We start from the raw sequence: 27,007 nt of genomic DNA on the forward strand, positions 1-27,007 counted from the left end.
CAATACACAGACATAACCTATCTCTTTGAGTTCTACTAGAGATGGAACTGTACAAACACCTAGAATTCGTTCACAGTTATTGTCAGGAGGATGCCAAGTATTTCTAGGCATCCAGCGCACAAGAAGTATTCATATCGAAAAACTAGCCAAAAGCTTGAAGTGCGAATTTCAATGTAAGGTTTAGCAACTGGGTAATTTAGCATCCGCATTTTCTTACATTTACATTTAAGACGTTGGGGAGGCACTAATAACACTTTAGTCGTATTCGTTTAAGTTTTCTGTTGGATTTTTAATTTTTAACATGCCAGTAATGTATTTTCAACTTCAATAAAAAGGAAAATTATAGATACAAGAAACAAAATATTTCACTCTTTACATGTAAATATAAGATATACGTAGCACGAAAAGTATGTGGTAAACAGACTTGAGTAAACTGTGTACATGTGTATAAACGATATAAACGCAAAGCAGATTTGTTTTCAACTTTTGAACATTTAACTTAATTACATTATATTCATTATATTTCTGCGTAAAAGCTAAAAATTCCAAATTTAAACTATTTGTTATAGAAAAAAATCGTCTAATTATTTAAAAGCCTAGTCTTATTGGAATGGAAAAGCTGTTTTTAACAGCAACCTAGGTAAAGGAGAGGTGACAGTTCAATTAATAACCAACAGTTTCTAACTAGCAAAACTTGATTTATTGTCATAAATTTCATTCACAACTCGATTACATCTAAAGCACAACTCATCGGCTTTCACGGATTTCACTAATCTACACCTTGGGCAACTAAATTTGTCACTTTTGGAAACCGAAATGTGAAGAACTTTGCCTGGAATACTGCTAGTTTTCAAAACAATACTTGCTACTTGCAGCATATCTTCTAACTCCTTCTTGAATCGTGGATTTAAAAACGGCTGAAAATTTCGCAATTAATCCTACTTATTAAATCATATTCATGATAATTAATCATATATTATAAGAACAATAAGAAAAGTAAAATTTAGTATACAAATTATAACTTTACAGTCGTTTACATACAGTCGTTTCTTCTCAATGATAAAATTGACTTGAGATCAACGCGTTATCCTCTTCTCACGCAAAGGGTATGATTTAAAAGATTCCTTAACATTTGTCTTTTCACAAACCCTGTACCCTTTAAATAACATATTCTAATCTGTGCTTAGTCAGCGCTAATAAAAGATTTGCCTGGTTTCCGTCTTAATTTTCTCAATTCCTAATTGTCCTTCATGCAACTAAGTAAGAATTTTTCGTTACAACTTGTAAAGTATAATACCTTATCATGTCATCACTCAACCAGGCTTCTAAAGTATGCAACTAAACAGACTTTCATTCCAGACTATTCTCCCGCACACATTTAAGCTTTATCATCATCGATAAAATTTGTGAATTCTTGCTGTTCTTATACGTTTGTTTAAAACCGTAAATCACTTACCTCTAAGCAACAATAATAATCCTTGCTCAATTCCACTACAACATCGCTACTTAGCGAACTTCCTAACTCATTTATCTTATTAATTTCTTTTCTAACCTCCAATAACACCTCCATGGCACTCGCTACTTCTAAGTTGAGCCAATCGGCTTGTGGCTTCAACAATTCGCTGCGGAAAAATGTGTTTCTCTCAACGTTCTGAGGTAAGTGGGCAAAGCACTCTTCAGTCAAATATGGCAAGATGCCCCCGACTATTTGGGAAATGGTGTAGAACAGATAAAGCAACGTGAACTGTGCTGCTTTTCTACATTCATCATTGGCTGGCTGACAATAAAGTCTGTCTTTGATTGAAGTAAAATATTGAGCGGAAATTTCGTTGGTTAAAATGGGTATTAAGCTGAAGTTGATTTTGTGGAAATCGAAGTTGTTGATGTGGATTAGCGCCTAAAAGTTTTTTATGTTTTGTTACTATTTCATAATGGCTGCGACAAGTAGAGGTTACATTTGCGCAATTGTTTCAAATTCGCAACAAAAGTGGCAACCGCTCTCATTTGAATGTATTGGGTATTTAGCAAAAATTCCAACAACTGAGCATGGTATTGTCTGATATTTGCGTTTCCTAGGTATGCTTACTTTCTCATAGAATTTAAATAGTATGTGTAAAACGTATTTGTCTGAAAACCCCAAGTTTTCTACATCTCTTTCATCGAATTGGTAATCGGATAATGCTGCTACCGCAAAGCGCAAAACGCTTCTAACTTTTTGAACTTCATCTTTGGCTTGGTTTAGAATACTCTCGCTAACTGACGCTTGGGTGACATGGTTAGCGTGGCACGCTACCCACCATCTGAAACAAAACATTATTACTTTATATGAAGCCTTAAGACTTACTTATAAAACATTAAAAGAATATTTTGTAAACAATATTTTATAAGGGTATATGAAGATCTCTAAAGCACATCCAATGTTGCAAAACACGACACCTAGAAAAATATAATTTCACCTTGTATACGTTTTCGAATATTTCATAATTTTGGAAGGATGTATGCAATATTCAATAAGTTGAAATTTCAAGAACTAGAAAGAAGTAACAGAATGAACTCACCTAAGAACATCAACGCCGTATGCTTTGTGGCCATTTTTTCCACACACCACGTCAACAGGATCAACAACATTCCCGAGTGATTTGGACATCTTCACCCCGTTTTTATCAACAGCGAAGCCATGAACAAAAATGGTTTTGTATGGAGCACAATCTCTTAAAGCTACAGAAGTAATCAAACTTGATTGAAACCATCCCTGAAATTGATCGACACCCTCCAGGTAAAGATCGGCTATTTGAGAGCCATTCAGGACGTAAGACCACGAGATGCCACTGTCGAACCATATGTCGAGAATATCCTATTAAAAATATTAATTAAAAAAACTGAGACTACACAAATGACAGGAAATAAACATTTTAAAATTACAACAAAATTGTGCCACTTTTTTCTTGGCTCTCGACGTTAAAAGCAATTCATTTCAATAGCTATACACTAAAGACGTGGGGTTGGTGCCTATAAATTGTTTTTTTAGCACCACCAATGTGTATATAAAAAGAAAATAGCTTTTTAGGTCCATATCACTTTACATCAATAAATTTATAAAAGATGTGACCATACCTACTTAAAAAAATCTTACCTCCCCCTTTGAGTACTCAGATGAATTGTTTGCATATTCTACTGGTAACAGTTGTTCTACTGGCAACTTCCACCAAAAATCAGTGTCACCTTCTTGGAGGCGTCGACATAAATGATCAATAATATTTCTGCAATTAAACTAATTGCTATTTTGTCATCTAAACAGGTTTTATTTCGAAACTAAACATGTACATATAGAGTAAACGCCTCTTTAACGATCAGATCTAATCTAAATCCCCGTATAGTTAGATTTATGAATAAGTATTATTATTGTTAAAAAAGATAAAGAGTAAATTAAATGTACATTAACATGTAAGACGTAATTTAAGGTTTAAAAATTACTTACTCATTTATAATAGGCTCGTTCGTACTTTTACGATAAAAAACTGGAATCGGTACTCCCCACTTTCTCTGTCGAGAAATGCACCAATAGGGCCTCTTTTCTAACTGAGATACCAATGCTTTTTTGTAAATCTCGCTTCGCTCATGAGGAATAACGGAAACCTCATCTTGAAGAATTTTCTAAAATAAAACCACAGAATATTACAAATTGGATGCATTAACAACTTTCTAAAAATCCAAATGTGCCAGTAATTATCTCAAAACTTCGTAAAGACAGAAAAACATTTAAAAAAGTTATACTTAAGCTGTAATTAGAGATACAGGCTGAACATAATTTTAATCATGCGAGGGTTTAATAAAAATTTTTACTGAAAAAGAAAAATGAAAAGAATCAATTTCTACATAATATTTAATCAAGAAATTACCGAAAATTAAAAATATTGGACATCAATAATTACTTACCATGGCTTTTATTTTAACTTTATCAGTGTCCACAAACCACTGCTTGCTAGCTTTAATTATTACCGGTTTCTTAGTTCTCCAGTCGTATGGGTAACTGTGTTTGAATTTAGATGTATACAGCAAGTCATCTTTCAGATAGCTCAGTACTGTCTCGTTGCCTTCTTTTAGAACATACTTATTTGCAAAAAGTTCACCTGCTTCGGATTTATATACCCCTTCATCCGAAATCAAATCCAACTACCGAAAACAAAACATTTTGCAAGGATCATTAGCTGAATATTTATAGACATACAATGGGCTTAAAAATTAATCCTACCATGTATAGAGACCTTAGTTACCGTAAGAGATTATTGTACTATTTATTTAGTATACAAGGTCTTTCAAATAAAGCTTGATTATTATTTGAATATCTGTTGGTAACGTCCCGTAACATTTTTCCATCTTATTCTTCAAAAACATCCATAAAATTTGCCTTAAAAATTTCTCAGCAATTCTTCAATACAACTTAAGATAGTTAATAGTGTAAATGAGTTACAAAAAAATAATTAATAGAAACTTACAATAGGCATCTTATTCTTAATTCCAACCAAAAAGTCATCAGGTCCATGAGCAGGGGCGGTATGTACTAAACCCGTACCTTTTGTATTGGTGGCATGTGATGAAGGTACAAATCTGCAAACTTGATCTTTATAAATGGGATGAATATAGCTGGCTTTATTGAGCATATCCCCTAAAAAACAATTAATTTTGTTTGATTTATACAGAGTTGGAAAGTAAAGTATAATGAAATTATTTCAGAAAATGGAGATTACCCCAAATAACAAAGAAATCTTACCTGAATGTACCCCCAACAATTGGTACTCGCAATTTACTTCTTTACAAAAGGTTTCATATAGATCAGTGGCAATAATATATAAATCTTTATCTTCCAAGTCTGGCTTCTTCACTAAGCAGTATGATATGGTATTATTGTAAGAAATCGCTTGATTACATGGTAATGTCCATGGCGTTGTTGTCCAGATGATAGCATACACTCTTAAATTTGCAAAAAGTGTCTTCATTATACATAGAACAAGTTAATTTATGAAGAAAAAATAATTAATAATGACATTGTCTTTTATAATAAATGAACTTGAAACAAAAAAGTTTGGATGGCAAAGTTATAACATAACACTAAAATATCCTTTGTTATTACCTATTAAAGGAAATTTCTGTTTAAAAAGAGACCGTGTCATTCACGAACACATTGAAGAACAAAATAAAAAAATTGGATACCATAGCAAATAAAGAAAATTGTTTACCGTTTATCAGCAAGATTAGGAGCTCCAGGAATATCTTTAACAAGTATTCGAACATATGCACTGGGACTAATATGACTGTCGTTATATTCCAATTCTGCTTCTGCTAAGGCTGTCCTAAGAAAAATAGTTTTTTAATTACCCACAAAAATTTGTGAAGGCAGATAATAGAAAAGATGTAATTTGTAATTAGTCGTAATTAAACATGAAAATAAAATTACACTACAGTGGGCTCTTGGTGAAGTAATTGAGCTATTCTGTGGGGATAATAGGCATGTTTAGATGGACACTGTCAGTGTCACTAACAGCCAGTTTCAAAGACCTGTGATAAAGATTCGGTCACTTCAGGAAGGAAGGCTTAACGAATTTTGACAAAAAACACTGTAGTTATATTCACTACACATAAAGATGTACGTATAACCAGTCTGCAAAAAAATTCATGTCGCCTTACCTTGACGACGGACTCCAGTAAATAGGCTTAATGTCTCTATAAATATATCCCTTTCTGTAAAGTTGCAAAAATATTCTTAATTGATTTTGAATATAGTCTATACTTTTGGTCTCATAATGCTTATGCCAGTCTCCAATTACTCCCCAGGACTTAAAAACGTCCATTTGTTTCTGAATCGTTTTCGTTGCGAAATTTCGAGCTAAAAAAGAATCATGTATGTAGTTATATATTGTGTCCAATATAATGAAGTCTAATCTTAGATTTCGTAACACGGAAAGAATCGCCTTCATAGCGAGATTTTGAGCTAAAAAAGGATTATCGTTCCATACAGTGTGTCCAAGATAATATTGTATAGCCTAGGATATTGTAAAACGGAAAGATGGGAGTGTTGATTAATTTATGAAAAAAAGTAATGCGCCGTTAAAAGGTAAATAAAAATCTGATTCAAAATTGTATATATTCGACTACTTACGCAGATATCTGAAAAAAAGGAAAATTCCAGTTTTAGTCTTAACGAACCCTCTAAGTTGTTGTTTTAACAATATATAAAAAGGCAATAATGAAGTATACGTGATCATTTTTCATTTAAATTTACTGCTGACAGCAGTGATGCACAACTCTTAGTAGTTATCTTAGTAAACAATAGAAAAGTTTTAACAACGATTTTGATATTGGAAACCATTAAATTATGAACATACAGAGGTTACGTATGAAGGTACTAACCTTTACTTCTTATAGCTATTGGATCAAGATCTTTATTGTCTGACAAAGCTTTCAATTCAATCGGCAGCCCGTGGCAATCCCATCCTGGCACATAGTTAACTTTTCTCTTATCCAAGACTTTATACCTTAATATTACATCTTTCAAAATCTAAAATAAAGTTCTATGTTAAACACATACAGATATTAAACACACACATGAAAGGCGAAATATCTCTCATACATTCTAGAAAATTACATTGAGATTTTGTTACGAAAACGCTAGAATTTGTTTCTATTTTTTTTTGGTAAATATTGCCGGCATAATCTGATTTTGACAATAATATGACTTATAAATTTTTTTTTAGATTAGTTCAGGTTACATTAGGTCATTAAATAATCTTATTTCGTAGCATTGCGTTTTCAAACGTGCATAGGCTTTAAATAATCTTATCTTGGACACTATGTACATATTTCTTTATATCATCGATATCTAAAATGAGAAATAAAATTTTATATCTCAACAATGCTATATTGGTTTCTCATTGTTATACTGAATCAGCCAATGAAAATTTATAGCAGTAATTGCACTTGTGCAGTTATCTTCATGATTTCCCTAGTTACCCTAGCAATATTGGAACAAACTGAAACTTTTCAATTTTTTGACAATATTTTCTTCTTAAGTATAATTTATGAAAAGAGAATAAATGTATAATTTTTTACAACATAACTTTAGACTTATGTAACTTAAATCAAATCAATTTAATTGATGCTATCTCTGATAATTTATTATAATAAGAAAATACTTAAATAATACAGTAAGAAGTACACAAACAAAAACAAACTTTCTAAGTCTACCTTGTTTATAGCATGTCCCATATGAGGCAAACCATTAGCATAGGGAGGTCCATCATGTAATGTATATTCTGGCACATCTAACTGGGTCCTTTGCCATTCATACAAAGTATCAAAACCTCCTACCTCAAAATAAGAAACACAAACTAGAAAAAAAAACTATAGTTGTTCCAATTAAAACATAACTATTGATTAGAACTTAAAAAGTTTCAATTAATATAAAAATTTTAATATTGGCAGATACTATGTGACAATTTTGGCATCTATGAGCTGGGTTTATACAGTGTACAATGGACAAGAATTACACAAAATGTTTAAAATATAAGAATTTTCGAAGGTATGTATATGCTATAAATTGTATGATATGTACCTACTTTCTATGTTACAGTTTATGTTCAACTTATTGTTAGTCTTTGGAGAGATAAGTTAGGTTGATACAGGGGTAAATTACAAATGGGTTCAAATGGCAGTTTTGATAATGAAACAGAATAAATCTAACTTTACTACCAATTCAAGTTATACTATACTTAGGAGTGCATATTACACCAAACTAACAATTTTTGGTAATATTAAATAAAGTCACATATACAAACAGATTCATTTAATGTAAATACTGCATTTCAGAGCTGCACTGAAAACTGTCAGATGTGATTTGTACTTCTTATGAGCTGTAGGTAATTAGATAGTAAATAGCAGTAAATAATTAGATAGAAGAATTTGATGCTTAAAATCAGCACATGGATAAAACATCTGTTCATAAACAGAATATAGCAATAAGTACCTTATAAACATGTTTATTGAGATCTATAAGCTTTTGCCCCTCATTTCGAAGTGGCAACTTGGTCTTGGGTAGAAGCACCGTGTTGCTGTAACGATTGGATTTAGGTGTAACTTTTGTACAATAACATCTCTTTAAAGGTTTTCCCTTCTTGAGTAACAATTTTAACATTATTTGGATATTTACGCTGAAATTCTAAATTCAAACCTAAACTTTTCAAATAACTACAAAAAAAATTAAGGTTAGGTTTTGAAAGCGGTAACAGATTTGTTACGGGAACGTTAACAAGGGTGCACGTCTGAACCCTTAGTAAAGGGTGAATGGTTATTCTCAGTTAGTTTCAACTGAGAATGGTGTTCAGTTCCACCAGAACAGCAATCCCATTCATTGATAGATTGAAATCGATTTATATCTATAATCTATATGACGATAGATAATTACAGTACCAATGACATGTAAAAGATGAAGGCGATAGAGTCATCAGTCATCAGTCTCTTGTTGGCAGTTTGTCGGTTTGATTTGAATTGGGAATTTCAAATTTTTATTAGTTAGATTTTGTGAAACTAAGAAAAAATCATATAACATATATAAATATAGCGGATAACACATAATTGTTAAAAAAACGTTAATTGAGTTTGTTCCGTTCAAACCACATAATGGAAGAGATAATAACATTTGATAAAAGTTTTAGTGATCGCCTCAAAGAATATGAAGACATCTTTTTAGGTTTAGAGAATGTACCATTCTCCAAGCTAAAAACTGAATGGGCCTATTACTTGGAACTTACTGTGGACAAAAGTGGCTGGCAAGCGGTTTGGAAAATACCAAGATTGAAGTGTGAAGAACTAAAAATATCATTTCCGACCATAGTATTGGTTTATGTGAGTGACATAGAATTTCTTAACTTGACAGCTTCTGTTAAAATCCTGGCTGTGCAAGATGATATTCAATTGCCCATGAAGCATTTTGTGCCACTATCACAGCTTTGGCCAACAAAAACACAGGATAAAAGCATTGCATTAAATATGGAGTTACTATCTAATGCGTTGGACTTGTATCGATTCTTTGTCATTCATTTGTTAATGCCTTGGGATGAAGAAGAAGATTCACTTGATTGGAAGAGAGATCATCTAGTTAGTAGGTAGGTCAATTGTATGAATCAGAAAAGCAATTCATGTATAGGGCAAGAATACACATTCTCATAAACTTTTTTATCTGAAAACTTAGAAAACTTTATTAAATACAGACATTGTATAGATATTTCTTAAGGATTTTTTGGCATCAAATGTTACTGAAGAAACTTGTACACTCTGAGTTCAGGAATAATATGCTGGACTGGTTTAAATAGTACCTATCTGGCAGATCTCAGGTTGTAAAATTTCATAATTTAGTGTCAGGAGGGAAGATTGATGCTCGCATTTCCAGGGTTCTGTATTGAAACAATTTTTTTTTTACATATGTAAATGATCTGCCTTAAGTTGTGAATTGAAAGATATACCCTTTTTATTAATAACCTGGTATTTTGTGATATCACTAGAATTCTGTTTGCATAAACTATGGCACTAAGGAGGATATCAGACTACATTTTCACAGAAAAGTTAAGAGTTGTGTATATTCTTATCTGAAACCTCTGTAGAGTTGAATATATAATATTCAGTAATTATATACAAGGTTTTTTAAATTTGAGAAACATGATTGGAGCCCCACAACCATAAAATATACAATTTAGGGAGGTACACCTAAATCTTGTCTTAAATATTTATACTATTTATTTGCAAAGCAGTACATCCTGGAAATATAGGCAATTAAATGTCAAATCAAATTTTACTGACCTAGTTACCGCTTTACAAATAAATAAGACATGGGTTGTTCACTCATATAAAGTTATTTGCTTTGGTTTTTGTATTTACTACCATTGATAAATTTTCTGTTTACTATAGGAAACTAAGTATCATATAACACTTTTTTCCAGGTTGCAGTTGTATTATGACCTTAGAAATGGGAATATTCCAAAGGCAACTTGTGAACATATTCATGCTTTAATAAATGAAGCACGGAGATTGGGTAATAAGAGAGAACAACTCACTGATATGTGTGATGATATTGATAGTGATTCTGAAGGCAATAATGGTATGTATCACTGAGGGTATTATATTGTCAAACACCTATATATAGCACTTAAGAATAATGAAATTGTTATAATTTCATAGGGTTAAAATGATAAGTTTCTTTACTAAAATTTAATATAAATAATTATAACATTTAAGTTTGAAACAACCTTTTCTATAAGCTGCAAAGCATTTTAGAATAAATTAATTCCTAACTACCACCCTGTATTTCTGTGCTCCAAAAATGAATACTTAATAATTTGGAATTTGTATATCCAACATCCAATTAAAAGTTAAGCAAAAGTGTCTTGTTTCAGATCAGCGAATTGAAGGTCTCATCAAAATAAACGTTAGGATAATAGAAATCCAAAATGAATTGAATCTTTTGGAAAATGAAATGTTTAGGAAAGTAATATTAAAACGTCAGGAATCTTCTGATACTGAGTGTCGTAATTTGGATAAACACCATATATGGATAATATCAAAAGGAGGTAAGTTTAGAAAGAATATTTTTTTAAATTCTAACTTGATAACTGCGTTATTTTTTAAATTTGATGGATTTATTCGACGATCTATTGAGAATGCTATTTTATTCAGAACTTATTTCTTCACGGCTCTATAACCATATAGTAATTTTTTACTCATATGTTATATAAGTAATTCCACTGGCCATATTAACACCATCTAATTATATTTCGTTGTCTTTCCAGTTTTTCTCAAATTTTTTCTTTCATAATAACGTTTATATTTCAATATATATCGTTTCAGATATGGCCATGAATTACATCCGATTGTTGAACTCCGTAGAAGAATTGTATCCGCATCAAAATATAACATTTGCTACAAATTTGATGTCGAAGCTTGAATCCGCCAATCATCGTGACATTATACTACTCAATACTGAGGAACACACAGTAAAAACCGAAGGTGCCTTAATAGACAACGTCACCATTAAAGGAGTCGATTCTCGGAATCAAGTACAAATATTGTCTTTGGCCGAAGATGTTATGTTCAACTGTGTTGGCGATTCAATCATAATTGAGAATATCATATTTGATTGTAACAAATCCCAATGCGCGGTGTTGGTCAGAAAAGGTCATGTGACCATGAGGAATTGCACAATAATTGGAATTAATTCTTGTACTACACGCCACGGAATAATTGTTTTCAATAACGCGAAGTTGTCATTGGTATCCTGTGAATTATTGGGGTTTTCAACCGCAATTATTGGAAATACTGGTTCTTCAATTACGATAGAGAATAGTTTAATTGAAAAGGCTCACTGTGGGCTTTTGATTCATGAAAATTGCCAAATAAAAATATCATCAACTGTAATAAAAAATTGTGAGGAATTTGGAATTGTTGTGGAATTTGAACGTGATTTGGAAAGGGAACTTCAAACTGAACAATCGTTCGATGCTCTCAATTTGTAAGTATCAAATTGTATTTATACTATATTGGTGAAAAAATACAACGATTTTCAAAAAATTTAGTCAACAATGTAGTATACAAGGTGTTTCAAGTTTTAATACACAAATTTTAATACAATTAAGAATAATTGCAAATAATAATTCTTATAAAAGTTGATAACATCGTGTTTCCATCTTGCCTGAATTTGCTGCAGTCTCTTAATTATTATTGTCATGTGTGCCCTCCTATAACAATTTATTAAGTAAGTAGCGCAGTGAGCTGTCAGGGTGCTTTATCATTGTAATCAGTCTTAGTGCAGGTATTTAAAGTTTTTTCTGTGGTATTACCACCATTAAAAATAAAGATTTGAAAAGTAACTCAAAATTTAAAATTTAATTGTGGACTGAACAGTATAATTAGTAAGTGTGGTTAATGGTCTGTATAGCCAATGTGTTGCCTTTTCAGACTACCTGACGTTAGCACGAAATCTGTAAAAGGCAGTGGTAATAAAAAAGGTGACGTCTGTATTAAGAAATGCAGAATTTCACCAATTGAAAATCTCTTCGAAAATCCGGATTGCAATGTCACAATTATGAATGATTTCGACTCCAATGAAGACCTAGAATCGAAAGAGGCAAATATGAGTGACACTACTTGAAATTTATAAGTAAGAAAGTATAGTATATTATTTACGTTAAGGTTGATAGTTGTTTTATCTGTATTATATATATATATATATATATATATTAATTATGAACATGACGTATTTATTACCGTATATAATTCTAAATTAGTATTATTCTCGAAAAACCACTTATTTCTTTTTCGATCAAGTTCTCTTTGCAATCGTAAATGTATTTTTTATTCCGTCTGAGTATGCTTGCATAATAAAATTACTGCCTTAAATTCGCAACTTTTCTCCCATTTTACTAAATTTAGAAACGTGGCATGTATTGTTTCTGATCAGCTGTACCTTTACAAAAGACAAGTTGTATCGATATCACTTCCTAGGTGATTCACTCAAATGTTAACGCGGCGACGAACAAGATGTTCTTTATACGCGGAGCATTAATAATCGGAATAATCGGATTTTCTTTTGTCCTAAAGATTTGTAAGGTACACTTTTAGTATATCCATGACTTAGTGAGTGAAAATAGACGTTGCCGACATGATTCTGGCTCACGTTCTTGGCGTTTGGGGATGGTTCTATTGTTGTTTCTTGTGGTTCATAGTTAAGTTCTATCAGGTCAATGAGAACGATGTAATTAAAATTTTACTTGAAAGTCGAAATTATTTGCAATTTTAGAGTTTTTAGAAGACACTTAGGACTATTTTTGGACGTGGCCGAAGAATGATATTGCAACTTACACTATTTCAAAGATTTTTAAAAAATCAAGAATTAATACCGATTTTTATGCGTTTCAGATCTGAACTGTGTACGCCTCTGCTTCAAATCAAAATTAATTCGAAACTGGAACTGTCTCGAAGATTTTCAATTTTTTTTTAGGGATTAAAATTGACTCATTTTTTTTTTGTGTAGTGCCATCTGTGAACTTGTCTTGTAAACGCTAGTAGATTTCTTCTTTTCGTCAATCTATGACAGTAAACGGTAATGACATCTATTAGTAAACAGACTATCGAGATACCTCGTTTATATTTGTTTTTATTATTAAATATATGAACATTTACTTAAACCTTTGTGTTTTATTTAAAAAGTTCGATTTCGAACTGCCAGATATCATTTAAAATTGAGAAGAAGAAAATATGGTGCTATCCCAGTTGATTGATATATCAAAGGTATCTAATAGGACCTACCAGACATCCATTTTTGCTCAAATTTCCAATAATTCCCAATGTAAAAATAAATAGTAAGAAAATTTTTAGGAGTTCGATTAAGAGGTAGAAGTATGTTTATATTTTTTTGAAAATATTGCAATAATTGTTATCAGTTAAAAACGTGTTATTAATAAAAATTACGAATTCTGGATAATTTGGTGAAGGTTAATCCCTGCAGAATTGTCACATGACGATTATGGCTATTACTTCTTAGATCATTATACAAGTTGCATAGTCAGTTTCGAAGTCGTAGTTTTAACAGAGCGAAATGATACTGGTTTCATCTGGCCGTTCTTTCTATATGTGCACTAATTACAATAAATACGTGAATATGAATATATTAGTTTATTTCAAATCGTCGTTGGTACCAAGGAGAGAGTAATAATACATTTTCTGACCCCATTTCAAACTTGGAGCCTAACAAATTATAAACAAAAGATGTTAGAAAAAAAGCGTCTTATTAAAATAAATAAAATAAATCCCGCATTTTATTTGTCCTGCTGGCGAATAATGGTATTAAACAACAAAAAAAATTGTAATCAAATTTGTTAATAAGAGGATTTATCTTTAATTTTCAAAAGGAGAGGTACCCATTTTTTGCCACTTGAAAAATCCTCGAGTTATTGTAAAATTTTTTTACTTGCGAATTTACTCGTTATAAATATGTTTCAGCATTAAATGATACCTAATTTGTTACTTTTTAAATTATTTATTGATCTACTATTATATTTTTCATCTATGCATATGTTTGAAAATGGAAATATTTATCAATTTAAAAATAAAATTAAACATTTGTATTTTATACTTTCTTTTAAAAATTATGTTCGAACTGGTTATAGTTATTTATCTAATAAGTGTTGAAAGTGCTATTTTACATCATGCTGATTGCGGGGTCAGCAATATTTTGTTATAAGGTATAAAGTGACCTGTTAGTTCCAGTTCGTAAATCTATGTGGTAAAGCCACTGTACTACAAGCTTGAAAGGAAATAATAGTACTGCATGTGCGGCGTTGCATCACTTACCATAATTTTCTTGCAGAAGCGGAGCCGAATTACAGGTAGGTATATTTGAATGCCAATTGAAGTAAAAAAGTTAAGAAATATCTATCCTGAATAATATTAATATTGTTTTCTTTTTATGGATGTAGGAAGGAAACGGGATTGTCTTGTTTATCTTGTAAGGCAAAAAGGATTCAGGACGATCTAGTTATTACGATTCTCTATCCATCTTGTCTGTATTTGTTGCAGTGTAATAAATGAAACGTATGACTTTTTACTCACGTTTTATTAAAACGACTCCTGAAAATTAAATACGATCGAATCAGCAAAATTAAGAGACATATGGACATTTAAAAATATCATCAAAAGTTAAAAAAAAGACTGTAAAAACAATACAATACCAGTGTACATCAAACTTGCACAAATCGCTAGATGCTAATGCGAATATTTATTTGCTGTCCAAGATTAATTACATTTTGTGCTAATAGATTATTATGAGGTCCTTGTTAGCATCAAAATGCTATTGAAAATTGCGTTGGTTTGTTACAAATTATTTCTATTGATATTTGAATTTTATTATTAGTGGGGACTAGATACATTGCTTTTGCACTTTGGGGCCGAATTCAGAAAGGATAATTAAGTAGACGAAAACGCCAAATCTACGCCCAATTCGTACTCACACTCAATTTCTAACAAAAATTTCTGAATTTGGTCCTCAACTTAGAATTAATAATAATTTAACAGATCTCAAAATTCCTTGTTACGTTAACTGTCTTTTAAAATAGAAAATTATTGTGTAATATTTTTATTTAGCTAGAGTTTTATGTTATATTTTCCTAACACTCTCTTAACTAAAATTGTTTATATTTAAATATTACTTATCCTATTATGTCTTTAGGTTAAAAATGTTCGAAGATGTTTTAAAAGTATAAATACAGGGTATATTAATTTTTTTTCCTAGCCAATAACGTAGTTATTGTTTTAGCACAGATAGAATTTTCGCACGGAAGCAAACAATGCTTGTTGTCACATTTATTTATTACTAATTTCATATTTTGAAAAGGAAAACATTATATTTATCTACGAGGGAGTGTGAAATATCAATTTCCTGCATGCTGTTTGTACTTGAAATTTCTATCTTCTGGCACTAATCCGAAAAATACCTCTTTTTCTGCATTAGTGTGCAAATAATACAATAACACTCATTTGCAACAACAAGTTATTGGCCACAAAATTTAAGATCCTAAAATAACTGACATCGTCACTTCCCTGGCTTTTAACGGTGTAATAATCACTATAAATTTGAATCGATAAATAAAAGAAATAAGTAATAATTAATGTATCGAAACAACTTATTTGACTATTAGGTTTAGATTATAAAGGAACTTACGAAATTATATATATTACATTGAATGAAAATATTTTTATATTTAAATTTAGAGAGCTAGAGTAATATACCTAGTGAGAAATGCAAGATGATACTTAATTATGTATTATGTTGTTAAGGTATTAAAAAAATTCAAGCTAACTTCCAGTCCAGGTTATGTTCTGTAAGCTCAAATTTATTATGATCCTGTGTAATTTAAAGCAAATACGCAAATTGCTATACAGGACGTCCTAACATTGTGAGAATAGTTCGATCTATTTTTGCATTAGAATCAGAGCAAACTAATCAATTCAGTAATTGGAAGTAAAACTGATTAAGAAATATTTAGGGAGTTGCAAAATAAAGGCGACAATTTTGTTTTTAGATGTCGTGATTCAGAACAGTTCCTACGATACACTTGTCTTGAACAATTTTTCAACAGATGGGTGCTAAAATTTTCTTTTTTTTGGCGCCTGTTGAAATTGTTTTATTTACATCCATCGCAATGATGTTGGAAACGAAAGGTGGAAACAGTACAATTTCCGACTGTCCCGTTCCACCCAAGTGAATATCTAATTTTACCTCGAAGAGGCAATAAATTCTCTTCAGCTTCTTGCACAGCTTTACGTATATCTTGTGGAATGTATGCAGAAAAAGGCTTTACAGTATATTCAATCTTCGCCATGTTCGCACTCTTTCGGCAGACAAAATACTTAGTCACCCGCAAAATCAAAAATGTAATAATCTGAACTATCGAATTTTTCTTTTAATATCTTGCAACATTTGTTATTTTTAACAATTAGATAATTGAAAGGTAAATATTTTAACTCAGAGTAAACAAAATTTTAGTCTAAAGGCACAAATAATCAAAGAACTTTAGGTCCGCATTAGACATTACAACAGGCTCATGTTAAATGTAGAATTTACTAGAAATCGTAATTTGAATCTCCTTGTATGTTAGATGGATAAGCTTGTTTTATAAAACTTAATATGTTATTGTAGTGGACTTTGTAACAGATCTTACTGCAAACAGTGCTACTGTAAAAGCCCTATAATATATCGCTATTATTCTATCCAAAAGATAGTAACTAGTGATACGTTAGTAACAATATTGTTTTAATAAAAATAATTCTCTTAATATCAGTCTCCCATATATGCACATAAAATAGATTGTTCTTATTTTAGCACAGTGTCATGAACATTACCTAATACCAAAACCCATTAGTCGTAGTAGCATTCTACGGTTGAAAATGTTTATTTTACGTTCATCTGAATAATATTTAATTTCAGATATGCATATACAGATAGTAAATTACTTGTTTTGTGAAACAAATTTTAGCGGTTTGCATAAAATTGTCTCTGGGTAATTTATATACTGCATTATGACTTTTCGGACAATTGATCTTCTTCAAAATTATAAGATTCCCAGGAAAAGTCGTATAAACATTTTCGTCTTCAAAATTTATAATCATCTTTAAATAAGAATTGAATTCATTCCCTATTTTTATTACCTATTTCCCTATTTTCACCTCGTTCTCTCTACTGGTAGGACTGCTGTCTAAACATGGCAGCTATCTCTTCAAGCGATTTGTTTTTAGTTTCTGGAACTTTCTTGTAGATGAATAATAGGAACAACAATTGTAGAGCGACGAATATTATGAAGACGTAGGGTCCCAAAGCCACCTGGAATAATATTCCAATAATAGTATCAAGCCTATAAGAATATCTGTATAAAACAGTCTGTCAACTAAATATTCGGTGATCTATGTAGTTCGACTTAACCGTTCAAATCGACTATAACAGAAATTCTACAAGATGTATAAGTCGCCTCTGAGTTTGTTAGTTGCTTCAAGTATATAATATGATTAAAAGAGGGACTGGCGTGGTAATCTTGTAAATACCATTAGGTACAGATTTGGTTGAATGTGAAAAAGCTGTACAGTAACAGTGAGGTAGTGGTGCAAATAGATTTTGAAAATAATTTCTAAAATGTTACAGTTTTATGGAAAAAAAATGGAAATTTCAAGTTCAGCGTAACTTTTATTTTAGATAGCAATTTCCATATCCGTTATTTATAGTAATCCTGAGATTTTGGAGTCTGAGCTCTCTTTATTACCAGAGTCACGGATTAAAGAAATAAAAAATCTGGTATCTGATTTGAAATTTTAAAAAATTTTTAGAAACATTACAACGCCAGGCACGATTATGAGATTAAATCCGAGATTAGATCCCATCATTTTAGGATCAGATTTTTTCACTCAGGTTTCGGGATTAAAGACTCCAATGTTAACGTTTGGAAAATTGGACCCTTTTTAATAGTTGCTGGGTATTTTATTAAAATGGAGAACAGACTTTTTTACGTATCCATGAACTAATACTTACTGCTAATGGTAGAAAAGCTAATCCCACAAGGAAGTTAGCAGTCCAGTTTAGGCATACTGCAAGAGCGCTAGCTGTAGGTCTGGCTGCCTGGTTAAATAATTCCGATACCAAGAACCATGGAATGGAACCAGGTCCGGAAGCAAACATGATCACATATACCAGCACGAGAATCACGCAGATGATACCAGCCGCCCGTGATTTATCCTACAAAATCAAATAGAAAATATTATGGATTCATTATTAAAGTGTACCTTAAGCTGTTTAACTAACTTAGCTATGTTTATGGAATAATTAAACAGAACTACTCAAGCGAAACTACACATGGAATCGTTTTAATTAGTTTAACCGTGACCGTATTATCTTTAGAAGTAGTTTCGTATTGTCGCAATTAAATTATTGGAACTTGAACTAACTTGAACCTCTACTTAAAAGTTACTCACGGCAAACAGCATGCTGATTGTCAATAGGGCCGTATCGATAGCCATACCACCAAATCCGATCAGAAGTAGAGTCTTTCTGCCTGCTTTCTCAACTAAGAACAGTGAAACTATTGTCATCAAAACATTGATTCCACCCATTCCAAGTGTTGCATAAGTGGCATTTTCGTCGTTGAGTCCGGCCATTTGGAATATTTGAGACGAGAAAAACATTACCTGAAAATATATGTATATTCAATAATGAGGCTGATAATTAAGAAGGGACGCACGATTTAAAACAACAGAGGACAATGTCCCTTTTTTTTATACAAATATCGTTTTATAATAGAATAGAATAACCATCTTCATAACACTTACCGCGTTGATTCCAGACAACTGCTGAGCTATCATAACAGTCAAAGAAATCACAAGAGGGATTCTTAATGCGCTGTTCGAAATCAATTCTCTAATAGTGACTTTTGGAACCAATTTCATGGCATCAGCCTCAGCCCTCATACCATCCATCTCCTCATGTACGTCGAGAGTCCCTCGAAGCCATGATAATGCTTTCTGAGATCTCAGTTCGAGGCCTCTGGAAAGAAGAAGGTATTTGGGAGATTCGGGGCAGAAGGGCAATGTCGCCAGCTGAAAAATGAATAATTCGATAAGCACCCAAGTAGATGTAATATTCAGGTATGTTTATGTTTTTTTTTATTTTATCGAAAAACGTTTTAAATTTTGTTAACGCAATTGCAGACCTTTCACTGTATCGTCCGGATTTGTTAAAAATTAAATAATGTTAAGAGAGTGACAGAAGAGGTCGTTATTTTCAGTTCTCCAAAATTTTGTATTTTTTTAGTCGTTTGACAAATTTTGAATTTATAATCTGAATAGACAAGGAGTTCTTCTTAAGCGTGACATCTATTTCCGAAACTATAGTTCTAAGATTCAATTAAGGAAGAAGGGCTTTTGTAAAGCTCATTTAAGAAACCTCTAAAATGTTATCAAACCCCGAGTGGTTCCAGAAATATTTCAGAACCGATATTATCATTTCTGTCTTCATTTGAACGTCGTTGGTTGTCAACATGGGGTAAATGACTTGTTATGGAAATAAGAGAAAAATTGTTTTCATAGTCATGCCAGTTTTGTAGATAATATATCAATTTTGACGTGCTGATTGGTGAGCGTAAATACTTACTTGAAAAATGGCAGGAATAATCGTTAAAGCCAGAAGCGTGGGCCAGTGCTCTGCAGTTCCCAAAACAGATTTTAGACTCACAATCTGAGCAATGAGAATTGAGATCGTGATCACCAACTGATAGACGGTTCCCACTGCTCCTCTGAGGTTTACCGGTGAAATTTCCGCCAGATACATGGGAGCCAAACCGGCATTTAATCCTGAGTTGATACCTACGGACAATTCATTTTATAGATAAACGATTATTTTTATTATTTACAAAATTAAAAAAACCACTACATTATGTGATACTCTTGTTAATTTTTTAATCGGTTTCTCTCAGAACTTATAAATACAAAGAAAAAATTAATTACTCTTCATTCATTTCTAACTTCATGCACGTCTCCTCATTTCGTTTACTTACCAATTAAGAATCTACCTAGAATAATCAGTTCGTATGAGGCAGCTGCTTTTGCAGAAGACATGGCAATAACGGCCAATAATACCAGGATGTTATTTAGCAACAGACCATTTTTTCTTCCAAATCTCTCAGCCACAAAACCTAAAATAGAAAATTATAATAAGCATCTGAGAATTAAACAATTTTAAGAATCTGTTTAAGGATGGTGTAATTGCCTGTTCAGATAATTATAAACGTCCTACTTGCTCAGATTAAATAAGTTAATTTAATTTAAGCACCTTTTGACTCTTTTTTTTTTGGAAAAAACAACCACGAGATCTATATAAAAGAATAGCATGAAATTAGCGAGTTGCTGCAATTTATGTTTGATCCGATGCAATTTTTTCAACCAGCTGTAGATATAGACTCCTTCCTTTCAAGGAAACATTTCCGCTTTTCTACAATACATTTCTGTGTTAAAAAAATGCATTTTTCATCTGTAGGTACTTCCTTCCTTCTGAATGTACTTGTGTGAATGTAGTATAAATTAGAATAATAATTAACGTAACACCCTACATGATGACTAGCTTCACATACCTTACCTAATTAGCGAGCAAACTAAGATATTTATTAGACAAACAGAAAGTGTAAATTGAAAAGATGTGAATAAACTCCGAGCAATTTTTTGCGTCAGTTTACTAGTTTTTGATAAAAACGTCGCCTTGAAAAATTTCGTTACCGAGATACAGAATGTAGAGGGTTAGAGATTAATTATTTATTTTTGTTTCCTGATTTATACCATAGTACCTACATATTAAGCATTACTTTGGACTCTACAGGATTAGACTTCAAAGAACTTAAAATTTCTGTAAAGTCTATATTCTGTCCAATTATTGCAGAAATTAGCCATCAGGATAGGTCACACAAAAAAGAGTCAAAGATAAATATGAATTGCGATTACAGTGGTTCAAAATGTTGTTGAATGGTCAAAATCAAAACCACTCCCTCATCCCTAGGTCCTATTGGGCTTCGGCCGTCCATGGTGCCAGGTTTCTATATGTGGGATAATACTTGGACAAAACAAAATACGAAGAAATACATATGATCATATAAAAATGCAGATGGCCCTGGGATGTTGCAGATGGCTCTATTACGTTACAGATGGCTACATAACTCACTTTCAGAAATAACTGGAAACTATAAGCTGCATGCAAAAATAGATTTTACTTAGGATACCTATAGGCACTTAAATAAATTCTTGACTAGCATTTATTGAGGCCTTCTATTAAAAAAAAAACTGTATATGAAACGTGTGTTGAAATTTACGATTAATAAGATATCGTAAAATTTTTTAATATATTGGACCACTGGGCGGTTTATCAGGCGTCTAGACATTTTTTGTTGCTTTTTTGTGTGGCCTATGGCGATGAATAATCTATTCAATATTTAAGTGAACTATAGAGTATTTTTTTAGCAAATTTTGTAATTTCCATAACCTATGTATATCTGTCCTTTTGAGCTTGAATCATGAGGTCATTAGAGAGTTCTCCTTCCAGTTACGATAAACTTATGCATTAACATAGCCCGAAGCAACCTAGATTTAACAAGCAATGAAGTAGAGATCAGATAGTAGTGCCAATTTGACACATTTGCTTCATCAAGGGGACAACCCCATTAGGGGAAAGTTAAGGCAGAACTTATTAAATAAAAAACCGAATCTGACAATCACTTTACAGCTGGTTTAAATGTAAGTAGTTTTGAATTACTGCTATTTCCCAGAAAAAAAAAACTGGTACCTTAGGCGGATAAACAAATTAGTTTTTTGCGAGGATTAAAAACTCTCATTATTCACGCTCTATACTAAGTCAATTCGATTGGTTGAAACTCGGCTAATAGGAATCAATCCGACTTTAAATCACCAAGTAATCTATTTGTTAATTATTTGGTGATTAAAGCCTAATCCGTTAAAAGTTCTTCTCAAAGTGAATTATGTGCAAATCGATGAAGCTTTACAAGTAAACCAGGAGACAAGAAAGCTCTCGGAATATCAAGGAAAAGTTTATTTAATTGTGGTCTGTTTATACACTGAGATTTGGTGTTAAAAGATAAACAATAATGGCTTCTTATAACGGGATTATTTAAAAGAGATTTGTATTTAGTTTGCGAAAAGTACAAATGTTTAGCTGTAAACAACATATAGTATTGTACTCGCGTATAATGAGGATCTTCCTGTCAGAGGAATTGCGCTACTTACTCGTGACGCAAACTTCTCTCTCTTTCGGGAACGACAAAGCTTTCATTATCAGCTCGTAGAATAATATATTATTTTCTATTGCATATTTTAACGTTTTTACGGATATTAGTAAAGATTTTTAAAAAGGCATTTCAATTTTTGAAATCGTTTCGAATTTGTAACAAATGCCTTATGAAAGTCTGATCTTTTATCCTTGTAGGAATAATGACTTTAAAAATATAACAGGTTTTGCAATAGGGAGGGTTGCTGCAGATAGCTTTAAAAATATATATTGCAAAAATCTGCTGAAATATTTCACACTGGTTTTGAGATACACACGGATCTCAATAAATAAACATCACTTTAGTTGATGAGATGATTATCCTTTCCAATTTACTGCAAGACATTAAATTTGACGTTCAAGAAAAAGCTAGAGCTTTTCTTTTATAAAGATGAATAGAAAAAAATCTCAAGTATAATATTTCCACCTACATGATTTATTTTTATGGAAACTCCTTATATTTCATCTGCAGATCACAAAATTTCAACTTTCTGCTCCCCCTGTAGATCTGGCTAAACCCTTCTAAGCCACCTCTAGTTGACTATATGTATACCATAGACACCCATTACATATAAAACTTTCAAGGAAATTTCCAGAGAAGAAAATTCCAAGAGGCCAATTACAGCCCTAGTGTTATAACAAGATTTTTTTATGAGTTTATGAAAATAAATTGTTAATAACTCTAAAAAAATATTAATTATCACATTGTCTCTGCGACTAGGAAGATACGGTAATAATTGTAGTGAACAAGCAGTTAAAGTACGCCTACTGAGAGGTCAATGCACATTGTACTGGGTGTATGTACGCAAAATGCAATGGAGCTTTGAACTCGGCCGAATCTTGAACTTAATTCTATTGTATTAATTCGGATTGGTTTTAATGGAATTAATTTTAGATCATTCTATGAGTTTTTTTTTAATCAATAAACGTGAAAAATTAGTAAAAGTAAGATCTCATAAAAACGCTTTCATTGCCAACTGTAATCGAGGTACTACCAACAGAGTAGCGTCTATAACTTGGCAAATAAATAACAGAAAAGTTTAAGTTTAGAATTTTTCGCGTTTACTTCGAAATAGGGACAATGAATATAAAGTAAGTAATAAAGCTAAAAAGTGGAAATTTGTGGGCAAATCGGCTTTGCGGTTATCCCCTTGATGGAGATGATATTACAACGAACTTAAGCATAAAAAGCCACAAAATAAAGCAGATAATTGAATAAACTAAGCAAAAACTAAGGTTCAGCGTTTAAATGTGCGGTAAAGTCACTATACGAATTAAAAAAATTAATCAAATTATTCGCTTTGGACAGAGTGACTGTAAAATCCCCCTTTGCAGATGTGCTTGCTTCGTCATTTTCTTTCACTAACTAAATTTGAATAATGAAATTTTAAATTGTGTTTGACTTTGATTCGAAAATAAACTCTCCGTAGATGGATGCGTCTTGTCTCATACCTGTTATAGCTCCTCCAATCATTCCACCAACGCAGAATATCGCCACCATAAGGGAAAACACTAAAGTAATGCTTTCTTGAGATGGTACTTGTCCTCTACCGACCATTGTATTGTTGATCCATGCCTCAATAATCTGTAAATGCAAACAAAATTTATAATTGATAGAAGTGTAAGTGGGCGCTGAAAAATGGAAATTATGGATGAAAGGGGACGTACATTAGGAATCCCGATATGATAGACCAAATGTAATTGGAATGCATCTTTTTGGTGTTAAAAATATTCACTATGCAACAGGTGTCGTTCCTTATAAAGTTTTATCATATCTAAAAGTTTTATCTCCATCTTCCAATTTCAGCCATTAAACATTTCCTTAATTCATATAAGGTGAAATGTTAGAAATTTTCAAGATCATGCATAATAACAAAAATAGAAAATGATCAATTATGAGCAGTTTCACGAAGTAATATACTACTAATTTTTTAATGGTTAAGGCGTAAAAACGAAGAATAACAAAGTTGGATAAATCCGGCCTTATAGTGCGTCACGGATTAAACGAGTCATCTGAGTTATTTAATTAAAGTTAATTTTAAAGAGAAATGCTGATTCACGTAATTTTTCTTTCATTCGAGAGATTTTGGCATATAAGTATTCTGTCCTTGAGTATTCCTCTGAAAAAGTTCGATTCGGCATAGACACGTCAGCAGCGCTTTCTTTAGAATCTATTTTAAAAAATAACAAAGATAGTCTTTCTCACACAGTGTACATATTGAAATTCCCACAAACTTTTAGAGAAGTTACTAATCGATTTTAAGGAATATTTAAAGGTCTTCAATGGCTTAATAAATACTACAAAAATACCAAAAGCTCCTAGAAGTCTCCAGAAATTTCTTTTCTGTGTCATGCAAAGGTGCATTCGAAGTCCTTCAATTTTCTTAGGAAGTTGCCAATGTTGAGGAAACAAATAATATATAAATTCCCAAAGGTGTAGAAACCTTCAGAAGTTTATTTACCATGAAAATTACGACTTGGTGTCCCTCAGGAATATCACAATTACCAATCTCGGGGAATTCCCTATTTGAGATAAATTTCTGGAAATCGGTTTTAAATTAAAGATTGCTGGAAAGTTCAAGAAATGCAACACTATTCAGAACTTGATGAAGAATAAAGAATCTCCCAAATGTATCCAAGAATTTATTTATTCTCAAAAGTATTCATGAATCTCTAGAAATTTATCATTTCAAAAATTTCGCAGTGAGTTTAAATTTTCTCAAGGAATTCCCAATTTCGAGAGATTACTAATCAATTATACGGGGCTCTTGCTAAAGCTTTCAAAGACTAGATAAAAGTACAAGAAAGAATTTGAAATTAATAAATATATATATATATATATATAATACAGGGTGGCCCAGCCTCAGTGCATGATCCGATAGCGTTTAATCTAAAATATCACAAATATTAATTTTAATAAAATATGATGTGTTGAAGGATTAGTGGGAGAATGGTGAAAATGAAAAAATTGTGTGCTGCATGAGATACTTTAATAATTTTATACTGTTTTATTTACCTTTTGCGGATTATTGAGAACGCCAGTATTATAACCATGTTGGAACGAAGACCCCAATGCCGATGCAGCGATAGCAAACGCCAATCTTCCATTGAATCCCTAGAAAGAAAAGAATAAAATTATAAAATAATATGTAAAAAAACATAGCTTTTATTGTCAATCTGTGAGGTAAGAAACATTTCCAATTTTCAATACTTTTAGTTGAAATTCCCAAAAGACCTTAAACGTGATGTTAAAAGTCGAAGGTAGATTTTTCAACTTTACAGAAGGCGAAATTGTACGTTTTTTGAACTTGTGCTTTATACTGTTTTCATCTCACCGATTCATTTATTATTTTATATATAAATATACACAACACACAAGATCCTATTTATAAAAATGTGTTGCGTCTTCGTAAACAGCGAGGCCAACTTGTATGTTAAATGAAGTAAAAAATAATAAATAAGCATAATTGGAATGATCCATACAAACACTTTTAGACGCGAAAAATGTATTACTTTGGACTACAGTAACTGATAGCATATTAAACAGAATTATGGAAAAAGAAATAGTTTAGGACTAAAATATACTTATTTGTCTTTTTCAAATAACTATTCATAATAGGTGGAAGGGGGGAGCGGTGAGTAACCACCTTGTAGTCCGTTATAATGGGTTTAAATTTATTAAGATATTAGTACTACTAGTAAAAACAAGTTCGGTTGCACTACCTATAAAGTGATGAATGCACATTTTTACTTAATGATGTCTTAAGATGTAATAATGCTTAAGATGTGATAATAGCAATTAATTCATAATAAATAGGTTTCATTGACAAGTGCTCATATATGGTTTACAATGGAGGTTACAAAGGTTAGTACTGGTAACCTGAACTAACCCGAAATAACCTTTGCGAAAAACTTTAAAGACTGTTTTGTACTGACTCTTCAGACATAAATGTTAATATAATTATTATAGAAATATGTATATACAAAGATACTTAATAAACTAGGAAAATTAGGGGTGATGGGGTGAGGTCAGAATCAAAACATATTTTCTTCCAGTTGTTCCAATATTTCTCGCAATAACTAACTGTTTGAGTACTTTTTAGATACATTTTATGTGACTGTAAATGTGTACAAATTTCTCAAAAATTGCTTTATAGATACACAAAATATTTACGAATAAGTATGCATCGTAATTTGCCTGTGTGTGGATCTGAAATGCTTATTTTATTCAGCATAATTTGCGAACTATCTACGTATTTCTAACTTTGACCTTAGACAGTTGAATAAATTATCTATCCTATTTATGCAGGTACCTAAAATTACCTAATTTAAATATGTTTTCTTTAGATAGGAGGTTTTATTACCGTTTACTGATATGCGGTACTAAAAAAAATAAAATTTACCATATAAAAATTATGCATTATTCAGATACAAACCTCTATAGGCACCAGAAATTTGAAGGTACCTGTAATGTAAGGTGTAAAAACTGAGACGTACGATTAAAGGTTAGTCCTTATTAAGGGGTAAAACTGTAAAGAAAAATATAATTTCAATCAAAATTGTTTTCTTTTAAATATCCTTAGGTGCCTAAAATTGGACGTT

General features: G+C 31.7%; 3 protein-coding genes across 7 annotated transcripts in view; 1 reads left to right on the forward strand and 2 right to left on the reverse strand.

Moving 5' to 3' along the window:
• Window positions 1-677: 677 nt before the first annotated feature.
• On the reverse strand, window positions 678-8,287 carry IleRS-m (Isoleucyl-tRNA synthetase, mitochondrial). The gene is made up of 14 exons (XM_066395262.1): window positions 8,021-8,287; window positions 7,243-7,365; window positions 6,409-6,556; window positions 5,686-5,884; window positions 5,238-5,351; window positions 4,772-4,971; window positions 4,497-4,666; window positions 3,937-4,173; window positions 3,479-3,654; window positions 3,134-3,260; window positions 2,559-2,854; window positions 2,087-2,300; window positions 1,457-1,897; window positions 678-917 (listed from the first exon to the last, which is right to left on the reverse strand). The coding sequence occupies exons 1-14, from the start codon at window positions 8,186-8,188 to the stop codon at window positions 681-683; spliced, it is 2,850 nt and encodes a 949-aa protein (XP_066251359.1). The 5' UTR covers window positions 8,189-8,287; the 3' UTR covers window positions 678-680.
• A 292-nt stretch (window positions 8,288-8,579) lies between these two features.
• Window positions 8,580-13,140, forward strand: nesd (nessun dorma). Its single transcript, XM_066395140.1, has 6 exons — window positions 8,580-9,158; window positions 9,990-10,147; window positions 10,443-10,616; window positions 10,894-11,554; window positions 12,001-12,202; window positions 12,961-13,140. Exons 1-5 carry the CDS (start codon window positions 8,674-8,676, stop codon window positions 12,191-12,193), a joined length of 1,671 nt encoding a protein of 556 aa, XP_066251237.1. The 5' UTR covers window positions 8,580-8,673; the 3' UTR covers window positions 12,194-12,202; window positions 12,961-13,140.
• A 1,501-nt stretch (window positions 13,141-14,641) lies between these two features.
• The window catches only part of LOC136412175 (solute carrier family 2, facilitated glucose transporter member 3-like), a 34,434-nt gene continuing 22,068 nt past the window's right edge, over window positions 14,642-27,007 (reverse strand). For all 5 annotated transcript variants that reach the window (XM_066395141.1, XM_066395144.1, XM_066395143.1 and 2 more), the window contains 8 exons: window positions 25,422-25,520; window positions 23,858-23,990; window positions 20,136-20,273; window positions 19,733-19,944; window positions 18,913-19,179; window positions 18,559-18,771; window positions 18,119-18,322; window positions 14,642-17,419 (listed from right to left, as the gene is read on the reverse strand). In XM_066395141.1, the coding sequence (XP_066251238.1) occupies window positions 17,276-17,419; window positions 18,119-18,322; window positions 18,559-18,771; window positions 18,913-19,179; window positions 19,733-19,944; window positions 20,136-20,273; window positions 23,858-23,990; window positions 25,422-25,520 (1,410 nt within the window). In that variant the 3' untranslated portion in view covers window positions 14,642-17,275. The remainder of the gene's footprint in view (window positions 17,420-18,118; window positions 18,323-18,558; window positions 18,772-18,912; window positions 19,180-19,732; window positions 19,945-20,135; window positions 20,274-23,857; window positions 23,991-25,421; window positions 25,521-27,007) is intronic.

This window comes from Euwallacea similis, chromosome 11, assembly GCF_039881205.1.
Source record: "Euwallacea similis isolate ESF13 chromosome 11, ESF131.1, whole genome shotgun sequence".
Lineage (NCBI taxonomy): Eukaryota > Metazoa > Arthropoda > Insecta > Coleoptera > Curculionidae > Euwallacea > Euwallacea similis.

Coding starts and splice junctions, on each gene's coding strand:
- IleRS-m (XM_066395262.1), bottom strand. CDS start 8,188: ATGTTAAAATTGTTACTCAAGAAGGGAAAACCTTTAAAGAGATGTTAT. Junction 3,655..3,936: donor AAGTTAAAATAAAAGCCATG/GTAAGTAATTAT, acceptor GTTTTATTTTAG/AAAATTCTTCAAGATGAGGT. Junction 2,301..2,558: donor TACGGCGTTGATGTTCTTAG/GTGAGTTCATTC, acceptor GTTTTGTTTCAG/ATGGTGGGTAGCGTGCCACG.
- nesd (XM_066395140.1), top strand. CDS start 8,674: ATGGAAGAGATAATAACATTTGATAAAAGTTTTAGTGATCGCCTCAAA. Junction 9,159..9,989: donor AGAGATCATCTAGTTAGTAG/GTAGGTCAATTG, acceptor ACTTTTTTCCAG/GTTGCAGTTGTATTATGACC. Junction 11,555..12,000: donor TCGTTCGATGCTCTCAATTT/GTAAGTATCAAA, acceptor TTGCCTTTTCAG/ACTACCTGACGTTAGCACGA.